At 39.9% G+C, this 12,005-nt stretch overlaps 1 protein-coding gene across 3 annotated transcripts; it reads left to right on the top strand.

The window, feature by feature from the left end:
• Positions 1 to 99: 99 nt before the first annotated feature.
• On the top strand, positions 100 to 10,004 carry si:ch211-13c6.2 (uncharacterized protein LOC100000125 homolog). 3 transcript variants are annotated; one of them, XM_034704509.1, is made up of 14 exons: positions 100 to 423; positions 680 to 748; positions 3,054 to 3,078; positions 5,798 to 5,884; positions 5,993 to 6,129; positions 6,218 to 6,337; positions 6,461 to 6,506; positions 7,207 to 7,773; positions 7,873 to 8,116; positions 8,229 to 8,349; positions 8,464 to 8,529; positions 8,831 to 8,935; positions 9,033 to 9,285; positions 9,425 to 10,004. In XM_034704509.1, the coding sequence occupies exons 1-14, from the start codon at positions 370 to 372 to the stop codon at positions 9,688 to 9,690; spliced, it is 2,160 nt and encodes a 719-aa protein (XP_034560400.1). In that variant the 5' UTR covers positions 100 to 369; the 3' UTR covers positions 9,691 to 10,004. The 3 variants fall into 3 exon arrangements, with proteins under 3 accessions (XP_034560400.1, XP_034560399.1, XP_034560401.1); XM_034704508.1 differs by having other exon boundaries at positions 100 to 234; positions 332 to 423; positions 7,207 to 8,116; XM_034704510.1 differs by lacking the exon at positions 3,054 to 3,078 and having other exon boundaries at positions 7,207 to 8,116.
• The last annotated feature ends 2,001 nt before the right edge of the window (positions 10,005 to 12,005 follow it).

Below are 12,005 nucleotides of genomic sequence, written 5' to 3' on the forward strand. Positions count from 1 at the left end.
CAGTGTGTGCAATTGAACATTATTGTACCATAGGATTGTACTTTAGGTCAGGACCATGACCAACAGAGGGCGGAACTACAAAACCACCGGGAAGAGATTCACAGACGCACAGGAAGTACCCTGACATCATCGTCACAATTTCGACTGTGTAATTGTGTAAACACAATTTGTTGTTTGGCCTGAAAATATTTCAAAATAAAAAAATACATTTACCAAATCTTCAGAGTTAGAAAGGTAACATTGTGCTGGTTGCAGGTTAACAGCTCAAAGACCAGTCAGCGGAAGCTAGTTGAACGCTTGCACAGCTAGGCTAACTCACTGTTTCCACTAGCTAACTCGACGATACCTCAAGTCCTGAAACAAACAACAATGGACACTTTCGAAACGCCGTATGAAGAAGAGGCTGAATTCATTCAATGCAAGGTAAGATAGCGTTAGCTTGCAAACAGGGACAGGCTTTAGTAACACCGAGGTTCCAGAAAGAAATGCAGCATGGCTTCAAACATTTAGTTACTTTCTACACGTAGTTGCTCTATAGCAGGATAATATATCGTCTATTAAAACATCTCCTTTTTTGTTAAAACATTGAAGACGTGTTCATTAAAAGTGTTGTATAGGGCAGCCTTTGTGTATTTTGTTATTTGTTTTCCTTCATTGTATATGTTGTCTTTGATTCCAGGTATGTGAGAAATCCATAAAAGGAGAAAGCTTGTACAAGATACACCTGACTACACCGGGACATATGAAGGTAAACATTGCAATTTACTGTTGTTCTAGTTTGATGTTCAGGTTAATGGCCAGATTAATAACTTGTGAATATTTTTGGCATGTCCTGCTCATTTCTTTCATTCAGTCACAAGGTACAGGATAAAGCTCACAGCTGGAAACGAGGAGCAACCATGAGCAATGTTTCACTATCTTTCCAAGGTGTTTGCAACATCTTGGCACTAACAAAAAAACTCTCCAGGATTTGAGTTCTTACAAATTCCCTTTTTTTATAACCCCATTACCTTGCTTTGTTTAGCACTACATGCATCTTGATGTGCCAAAGTCACATAAACTGGTTGTACAGTAAGTGCTGGATCAGTGACAATTACAGGCAAGGTGTTCAGCATCCTCGCAGGATTACACTGTAAGCTGAAATTCTTTGGGATGTTGGCATGTTCTTTATTTGTGCTTGAATTCTGGATCCCCCTCCAGTCACTTCTTGAGCAACGATGACTTACCACGAAAAATACATGCTTGCAAATATTTGTCTGGGACCATCATGAAGACTCAATACATTCATTTTGGAGGAGCACCATGGTTCTGGAAAGTGCAGCTTGCAGTAAGTTCATGGAACCACTTGAAGGCAGTGTGCTATCTCTAGTCTGTATAGCTTGATCTAAGTTTCCCTCATGTTGTCTTGAGTTATCATGCAAAGATTAATGGACACAACGTTCAGCTTTGCATCAAATAATGACTTGTTTCTGTTCAGCAGCAGTCAGTTGTTTTCTGGACCCATCAACATCGCTTTTCTTTTTGTTGCTCCACATCAGTCAAGCTCTCAGGTTGAAACTAACAACATCCTGGATACTTTTACAAGAGGCTGGAATAATTTAGGCGAGCTTGATAACAATCACCAATAGGAAGTGATCATCTTGTGGTTGACCGCTGTTATTTTGCAGAACAGTTTTTACTCGTGATATGCTCTTCTTTTGGAAGCAAGTCCTTTTATAGTTATTTTTTGTTTCATGGGGAAGATGTCCTTACCACCGTCTCACAGGCAACGGTTCATAGTGATGCAGCAATGTTCTTTGTTCTTTCTTTCCAACGACTCCTGAAGATTGGCAGCTCCGGGTCTTGTAAAGTCTTCATTTCTGCCATGGTTCTTTGATTCTATCAAAAGCTCGTCAAAAGTCAGAATGCTCCTGTGTTTGACAGCTTTATGTTCTTCAATGGTGCCAATCACAAGAAACCCAAGATTCATTTGATGCAGAGAACAATTTGCTTCACACTTGTTGCGTTTATCCTGAACATCACTGGAGTTGGGCCTGCAAGATCCATGATCAATAACGCAAATACATGTGAGCATTGCATATTCAAACACCTTGTCCACACTGGGCCCTAACAGCAACTTTTCTAAACACTATTCCTTTTCGGCAGTTTATAACAGAGCTGTAGTCTCTGTGATATCACCCACTAGTGAAGATGTGGTTTTCAAGCCCACGTATGGTGGGCAACATATTGGAAATGCTGACTCAACCAAACTATCAGTCAGCCTAGAAACATGCAAAGAGGTGGAGCTGAGGTGCGCTTTAACTCCCCTGACAAACAGCTACAGCCTGCCAACCTGTCAGGCAACTCAGCCATGCCCCTAACTATGCACATTATTGTGTGACTCTTAGCCTTTATATTATCTAAAGGGATATGCCATTAAAAAATTCAAACCCTGTACAATATGTTTGAATAAATAAATAAGCTGCATACCCATAACTGTTTTTTGAACCAGGCTGTACACATATTCAACTTTACTGAAACATGGGCATTTAAACAAGGACCTAACAAGGAGATCTTTTGCACTTCATTTTACGACACCACAGGTTGCTGCTCTATTCGGTCACCATACCTGTGTGTGGTCAGTGATGGAGGTTACTGCCTTTAAGAGAACCTTCTTCAATATTGTTCCATGCCTTTTGGTTGTCTCTTTGTACTTGAAGAAAACAGGATACTACTCCTTACATATGCATTTGTATGTTCAATTTGCTCTTGAACACGTGTAATGTAAGCACCCACAAGGAAAACGGCACAATATTCAGCATTATGTTTAAATACCGACAAACAGGAAGACAATAATTTTTCCTTTACTGCTTTATGCACTAAGTGTTAAATAATACCAGAGAGAATACTGCACCTCAAGTGAGCTGTAGTTCTGGTGACCAATTATATGTTAAAGAAATGTTTCCGTGATGTAACCCTTTCTGTGTTTGTAGCAGTGGTGAACTCTAACCAGTGTCCTGTTTACCAAGCACTGATTGACTTCATTTTTATCGCTCTCCTTTCATCCCTGACAGAAAGAGGATGGCTTTGTTGCTGCTGGTAAGTAGACTTCATCTTCCACTTAGTCATTTTGTTCTTCTCTGGCCTTGAGATATTTTTAGCTGTCTCATTTTGGCAGTTGATTCAGCGATACCCAGGTAACAGAGGTCAGTCCAATCTGTGTCCTGTTTTTTTTATTTTAATTTAAAGTCAACAATGGTTCTGATCGCCAACATTTAAATTAAAACGAGTGAAAGGACATGTCACACTTTGCGAGAAGTCAGATTCTCAGTCTCAATGTCAGTGCCCAGTACTCTCTTCGGTTTAGGTGAGTGTTTACCCCTGTGTAGAGCGTGCAGGAAGAGGAGGAAGACTCTTCTGCACTGGTGACTCTTTGTGTTGATATCACCACAACATGCGTAAGGACTCAACCCCACTACAAATGACAGAGTGGAAAAGAATACACAGGTATCTGAGGCAAGAGAAAAGAGTTTAAAGCAGGGATACTCAGTATCATCAACATCTCCCTGGCTTGCTGTGAATGCTTCAGGAAACTGCCTGTTGAATCCACACATTAAACATTAAACTGACTCAATACCGGGGGTCTGGGCTGGTAGATAAATAACCGTTTACATCTGGGTCGACAGATGTAAATATATGAGGTCTCACTTTCAGGTTCTCTGGGTGATGTCTGGACTTTTTCGGGAATGTTTTACCCCGTGTGAAATGGGCTATAGCTGTCCTATAAATGAAATAAAGAAATCTTGTCATGGGATGAAGCTGTCTCTTACTGAGACACATTTCCACACTTGGTTTCAGTGTTGCCATTGATGTTAAAAGGTATGGCTGAACCCATCATGCCTCCATTTGCAGAGAAAATGGTTTCTTGTCACCCAAACTGTTCAAGGCAGAGATGTGACAATGCTACTTGACCAGTAATGTCTGGAGAAAAGTGTTTTGGTGGGAGGACAGGTAACATGCAGAGAGTGTAAGGGGAGGAGAACTCTCTGAAATAGGTGACTGTTGGACCACAGATTCAGTGGTGGGGCAAAGTCGTCCTGTCTCTGAGTCAGTGTCAGGTGTAGTGTTGAAGGCGTAACAGAGGAGATTAGGTATCTGCACCCAAGTCAGAGCCAGCAGGATAGAACAGCGCTGTGTGGGAAGTTGACGCTGCTTTCTTTTTACTCAATTTGCCTCTTTAACTTCTGCAATGTCATAGCGCTGTGTAAAAGAATAAAAACTGGAACACCATTATGATATTGTTGTCAGAGGTTCATCACGATGCTGGGGCAGAATGGCTTTGTAGAAAGGGCTGCAAGCTGCCAATGGGTCCAGATCAAGCCTTGGATCTAAAGTCATGGAGGAATTGGTAGGCAGGTTAACCAGGGTCAGAGTACTGAAAGATGAGCTGGGGGACATCCCTGGGGGTAACTGGCTGGCTTTGAGAGTACCTGTCTTTCTCCACCTGGTGGGGAAAAAGAAAACTACTGTGAGAGTGTGTGGTAAGTTTTACAATCAGATAAGCAAAGATTGCTGTGGACTTGGACTGGTCGAGTGGATGAGCAAGCAGCATACATTAACAGTCCTAATTGGTCTGTTCCAGTTTGGTGTGGGAACAAAATAACTAAACATTGTGTCTTTTGTCCATAAAGATAAAAACAAGTAGAAGTCAGCCTACCTTAAAACAACACTCAAAAAAAGGGTAGTTTTTTTTTTTTGTGGCTACTCATTTTTGAAAGTTCTGTCTTTTAATTGGTCCAAAAAATTCCTGTACTTTTTTTTTTTTTGAGGAGCATGGGTTGTACCGGTGCTTGGTATAACCACCCCTAACCACCTAGCGGATTCATTAAGTAAAAGACTGGCCCATGAGTTCCTCTAAAGACCTGTTGTTACATAGCGTGGATCCTCTGCTGGTGTTCATTGAGTGGACACTGTTTTTCCTATTCAGTCCAAATGGATGGCTTTGGCACAAAATCTGGCAGCACGGACTTAGCCTACTCAAATGAACTGCAGCCAGAAATGGCAGCTATACAAATCATGGACCATCAATTCTGGAACATCAGTAAGCACAACAACGCCTCAGTGGTTCATTCAAGAAGAGGTGTTATGAAGAAGCTGGTGTGCACAAAAAATGTCAGCTCTCCCAGGCTGATTTTGTGTCACTTTTTGTCAATAGCTTGGGCACAAAATGTAGAGAATAAATATGTTCAGCTTCCTTCAGGTCAGAGAAGAAACACCAACAGAAATGATGATAGGAAATACAGTTTTCCATCTGTAAGCAACATCAGCATTTTGTTGCTCTTTCCCACATTCTGGATGTTGAGACAGAGTTTTTGTGGCATAAAAGTCATTGTGGCCCTTAGCTGAAGACATCCACACAACAGAACCAAAGATTCATATGGTACCTTCGATTGCATCACATGTTGATGTCAGAGATGATCTCCCTGTTGATGTAAGTAGAGCAAAAGTCGGGGACTACTTTGCCAACTTTGCAGCTTGTTAATGAAAACATTCATTGTTTATTTGTAGCAGTCAAATTTCTTATGTCAGTATGTAAGCTGGAGATTTCACGGGCAATGCTTAACAAAAAAAGGATGCACACAAAAATGAAATTGGATAAAGTAGTGAAACTGTTCACTGGTGTTTGTGTCACAAATATTATTGAGGTGAGCAGTATGTGACACTCAGGTTTGACCATAGATATTGAGTGCTGAATGATTAGAAAATGCTTCTTTGGGATGTTTCCTTTTGCTAATTACTCATGTTTTATTTTTTGCAGGGCTGTCTGTCAGACAACAAGCAATACCAATATTTGAGAACATTTTACAATACCTGGATTACATGAAGCTTGATGAGCCCATCATTGGTGATTAACTAAACACAAATCCTAGTGATTTGATTTAAAAAAAAATAAAAATAAACACTCAATAAATGTGATCCCTTTTTTACCTTTTCCTCTGTTCTCATATTTTAGGTCTGAGCTATTTGGAAGAGTTACCTAGTGACCCACAAACCGGTCCTAGATACAAATGCAAGCTTTGTCAACAGACAGCAAACCTCCCAGAAACAGTCCGACATGTGATTGGACGTAAACACAGACAAAAATACGTGGTAACGCATCATGAACGGTCTCACACTCAGGATTTAATATTTATTTAGTACATAGAGACAAACTGAAAATGCCTTCTCGTTAATGCAGAATGTGGAACGTCCGGATTTGGTGACCTGGGATACAGAAACTGTAATGCACCAAGGAGGGAAGATCATACGAGCCAGAGCAGAGATAATAGAAAGACAGGATGGACGTGGAACTCCATCAGTAAGACACACTAACATCCACAAGCAGACTAATAATATCATTAAATATGTAACATTTTAATCATATCAAATGTTTGTAAAGGAAAAAAATTGTATTTGGTTTTACCTTTTTTTTGTGTTTCAGACATTAGCGAGAAAGAGGAATGTTGGACCATTAAACATCCCAAGAGGTACATCCAGACCTTGATTTTAGATTTAGATTTTTTAATCTCACTATGTGTACTCCTTATAGTTCCACACAAAGGTAAACATCCCATGTATCTTTTTCATTCAAGTCTCAGAGAAAGCAGTAAAGCTTGCTCTTAATACCTCAGAATGATTTACCTTGTGTCTCCCTGTAATGAATAACAAATAAGTGTTGAAACAAAAGAGTTTCGCTAAAGAAACCTTGCTGCACATAACAAATGGTCTTTCTTGTATCAAATATGAGCTTTTATCTCATAAATTCTTGGAGGTGTTTGGAGTTTCACTACAAACTTTAGAGATGAAAACAGGTTAAGCAAATATTCATAACATGCCAAAACTTGTAATATACCAAAAATATGTTGGAGGGCTATTTGTCAATGATAGGGGCCTTTTTGATACTAGATTATTGAATTTGATATTACAGATATAACGGCTATTAGCTGAACTTAAAGGTATTTAGACAATGTAGGTACTGATTGGGCACTGTTAAAGAAAATAACCTGACGCACACAAAAAACATTATCTGCCTGGTTTACGTTAAAAGCGAGTCCCACTAATGATATCAGCGATTATGTCCAAATAATCCAGTCATTAAAGAAATATAAATTTCCAACTTCCAACTTCATCTGCAGTTGGGCAGTTTACAAGTTACTTTATTAAACCATGTTCACTCTTCTTTCTCAGCTCCTCCAAGACAGAACCAAAATCTTGGCCGAAACATCCCACAGAGAACAGTCCAACGAGATATGCCATCATACCTACCACGACTCATGGACTACCAGGATGAGTACTATCAACAAGGGAGGTTTCCCTCTGAGCATCTAAACCTACCTCCATCCCAACCAGAAGACCCTTACATGATGCGCACGGAAGAAGACCTGCAAAGAGTAGATTACAGGGACAGTGATACACGACAGTATACAGACCCTGATTATCGTAGGCAGTATGAAGGAGAACATGTTGAAGATCCACAAATAAGAGCTCCACATGTGACAGGTGGTGGTCCCCGGTTTAATTCAAGAGAGGAGATGGCTCAGCAAAGAGCCAGCGATGATTACCCAGAAGAGGATCCTTTCAGGAGACCTTACCCACAGAGAGATCTGCTGAAGGAGTTCTACTCTGAAGAGGTGAGGCGTCGACAGGCTCTTTCAGCCGAGTGTCAGCCTTCACAGCCAGGGAACCAAGAGGTCGGGGACCGACACTGGCCTCTGCCCCGGGACTCTGTGGCACCTGAGGGTATGAATAGAGCAGGTAGGCTGGGTCCAAGTGAGACAGAGACCAAGAGAAGGAGCTTTCCAACACAGATGGAGGGTGAGCTATCACGAGACACTTTGTTTAATGTGACCTTAGATTTTCTGGGTGATATGAGGAAACCACATCAAGAGGAGACAATAATGAACCCAGGGCCAAGCAGAGTAGGACCCCCTCAACCCCCGAGGCGAGTGGAAGTGGGCAGGACTTTGTCTGACATCCCAGAGCCATTCAGGCGCTTCCTGAAAAGGCCCTCTGATGAAGAGGAACAAAACGGTAAAAGGAAAAGAAAAAGTCGCTTCTCTGACGCCACTGCAGAGGAGGTGGAAACAACTAAGGAGATGTGAGTGATAATGTACCTCTTTGTTGACACTGGTACATTTTGAAGGAACTGTTTAATACTTTTTGTTTTCATCTAACATTGTTTTGTGGGTATGTTTGATTTGTACTTCAAGGTTTAGCAATGATTTTGGACCTCAAAATCCAAAGTTTGGCGGTCATCCTAGACACACTGGTCGCCCAGGGAGACCTGAAATCCATGAAATGCAACACACTAACATGTACATACAATCACAGGTAAGTTATCAGTTAGATATGTTGATTTTTATCACTTCCCTTACTTACATATCATTGACTTGACTGATCAGAAGAAGAAATTAATCACTTGTTTTATGTCATCTTTTTTTCTAGAGCACACATCAAACTGAAATCAACCAGGCAGAAGACTCTGATTCAGGGGGTGTCTTTGATATGCTGGTAAGATCATAATATTACAAAACACATATTAGCAGTGATGTGTCTTTATCCAAAATTCCGCTAAGAGGATCTTTCATTCGTGTCAATCTTGGTGAATCCTTTGGACAAAGCAGTATGCCTAATCGTTTTGATCTTCTGTCTTATGTGCATTGGTAGTCTTTTTTTGAAAGTTGAACTCCTCCTGCTTCCTCTTTATAGTCGAATAGAGTCATCAGTATTCATTTCCAACTGTTATATGACCAGTTAAAGTGCCTAATAGAAGCTTTAACTTTGTATTTTACCTCATTTCTCTCTTTAATAGAAAAACATCGAAATTGAGAATGCAGAAGAAGCCAACTTCCTGAAAGGCAAACTTTGTGACCTTCTGAAAGAATTCAAAAACAAAAAATCTCAGAAAGCTACCGTGGTATGTGTCAACCAGAGCAGGAGCTGTCTTTTTAAATTAACATGTAGTCCCCTAGAAAGCTAGGTAAATAAATAAACAACCCTTTTCTGTTTTGTAGCAAAATAGCCAAGGACGAGCAGCCATGTCAAAAGACATGTTCAACCAGAGCACAGAGCTGGCTCCAAAGCACCGGTATGAGCCAGGGACAAGACAGGATTCAGACCATAGACGACCAGAGGAGCTCTACTACCAAGAAGATCACAGAGGAAGAGGCAGGGAGTATGAAGATATTATACCTGAGGAGCGCCCGAAAGAATACAACCATCCTGTACGCGGAGAGCCCAGACAGTCGATTAGGAGCCAGTATGAAGGTAAATCAGAATCTGCCTTATTTTTGTTCCCATTAGATATGGCTGAATATGTTGCTTTAGTAGTGTTGAACGGAAGGCATTTTAACAATTACTTGAAGACTAATTTGAATTTTTTGTCTATGTATTTTTTTTCTTTCAGAGGATTTCGGGTGGCAGGGTTCGTCTAGGACGCCACATGCCAGCCATCCAGATGAGGCAGCATGTTATCCTGAAAGGTTTCAAGAAGCCAGGCCCTCTCGTGACTACAGACCTGCTGCAGCCGTTGATGACAAGTTTTTGGACTCTCAATCTCCTGCACCTCCAACCTGCTATGACCGAGGACTCCGGATGGACAGGGGCCCTCGGTACTTGAATAACCTAGACAAAATTACCTCCACCTTGTTGGAGCTTGTGTCAAGAAAATGATCACCAGTTTTATTCCAATGTTTCTACACATAAACAAATATTTACTTTCATTGATTTCCTCAGTTTGAAAACATTATATGCTGTTAAAAAATGCTTTAATATAACAGTGTTTTTGTTGTTGCTTAAGATGTGTGGATCAATTGGACTTATAGATGTCTTTTTGTTACAGTAAAATATTTTATTATTGCAACAGTGATGTTTTTTTAATTGATTTATTACTGTTATCACCAACAGCAATAATATGAGTGATTTTACTCTATTTGAATTTTTTACTGTGCAACCATAAATCTATTAAAGCTTTTATTTAAATTGAATTAGCTTTCCCTGACTGCTGTTGTTAAACAGTTATAACAAGAGATGTTTGAAGAATGTTCAATTATACAGGCACAATAAAATAACTAAAATTGTTAGTATATTTTGGTTCAATGTAAATAATATGAAGTCATTTTAAAGTGCTAATATTAATACTACTTTGAGTAGTATTTTTAAAATACTTTTTTATTACTATCATTAACTTCAATATCGCTCATATCAATCAACTTGTCTGCATTCATTGTCTCTTAAAAAATGGAAACACTCTGGAAACCCTGCATTATTCCCTGTTTAAAAATATTACTATAGATAATAATGCTTAAAGATTTAATACACTGTAATGTTAAAACGCCTACATTTAATACATACATAGCACAAAGCACGCAATTTTCAATTTAGGGTATAAAATGAAGACTGGTAGGAGTCCGTCATGCTTTTCCAACACTGCCCCCTACACCCTCTCCCTACCAGAGGTGCCAAGTAACAAAGTACAAATACTTTTTTACTCCTTACATTTTCAGGCAATAATCTGTACTTTCTACTCCTCACATTTAAAAAAAATAGCCTCTTTACTCCTATTGACTAATAGTAAGACCCTTTTGGTCAGCACCAGCTGTTCTGGGTCTTGAATGTGTGTGGGTGCTTGATGCTTGGATGTACATTTACATTCCAATAAAGGCTGTTGATAACATGCCTGTGAAGTTTGACTTTTTGCACCATTACAATACTTATAGGCACCCAGTCATCATATTTTCCGCTCCATGAAACACGTTAATGCTCAGTACAGGGTTCCCACTCTTTTCCAGAGATCATTTTCCAGGACATTTCCAGGACATTTTCATTGATGATCAAGCTGGTATGACCGTCTAAATTTAGTTCCTAATTTAGTTCCTAAATAGTTTAATATGTTCCTCTCAGTGGAAGTCTACATTGAAAGACATGTAGTCTATGGCTATCAATGAAATCATCGCTTACATTCTTAAAAATTATGGCAAATTGATAATAGAATAATGCAACCACAGATGTACAGCACTTCACTTTATTAGTGCAACCAAGTAACAATGATGGGCAACATCTCAGCTTTCTCTTTTCTCAAATAATATAAAATGAGCTAAGAAAAAAACAAAAGAACCTGCAAAGGAATCAGGAAGCTGCCTTACTGAAATAATTAAATAATAATAATAATCAGAGGATCAGTGCATTAATGAGCTAAATAGATCTGAATGACAAAAATGGCCGCAAATGTTTCTCAACTCAACTCAAACTCAAAATATACCTGCTTAATCATGATATTCATCCTGCTAAGTGGTCGATATAAAACAAAGCAAATGTCACGTTTTTTTATTTGAGTTACCGTAAACTCTTTTCAGAAAATGTAAACTGACTTCCTGCCTGGCGATGTCTATTATGATCAGCGATGTCTACAACGTGGAGTTTCTGTGCAGCTGTGTCGCTGTTTTTGTTCCGTTTGTTTTCACTATCGGGATTTGCACTCTTACTAGCTACAGCAGGGGTTCTCAAACTTTTTGGAGCCAGGGACCCCTTACAGGTGAGAAAATTGTCCAAGGCCTGTAAGGTGTTACAGGTGAGAAAATTGTCCAAGGCCCCCTCATAATTGTAACACAGATTAAGCACATTAGTGATGTGTCATGATCAAAAGCTGCGGCTCTGAAAGTCGATGCTTTATAGTGAATCAGAAGAGCCGGCTCACATCGAGAGAGAGCCGGCTCCCAATTTTTCCCTTTCGCTGCTTAGCTCTCACAGTAATCAGCCCCAGCTCTGCTCACAGCAGAACTTTGTTTTGATTGGTCAGCATGGCGGCCATGTGGCCAATCACATGTGAGGATATAGGATACAGGTGATAGAGGGGAGGCTGTGTATCCTGGCTTCATCTGTTCCTTCAGAGAGAGTCTTCTTGAAGACCGGGCAAATACTCACTGCGAGGAGAAATCGGATCAGCCCATCCAAGCTGAGGCATCAGATTTTTCTCAATGCCAACCTGA

The sequence above is a fragment of the Notolabrus celidotus genome, chromosome 16 (genome assembly GCF_009762535.1).
Source record: "Notolabrus celidotus isolate fNotCel1 chromosome 16, fNotCel1.pri, whole genome shotgun sequence".
Taxonomy (NCBI): Eukaryota; Metazoa; Chordata; class Actinopteri; order Labriformes; family Labridae; genus Notolabrus; species Notolabrus celidotus.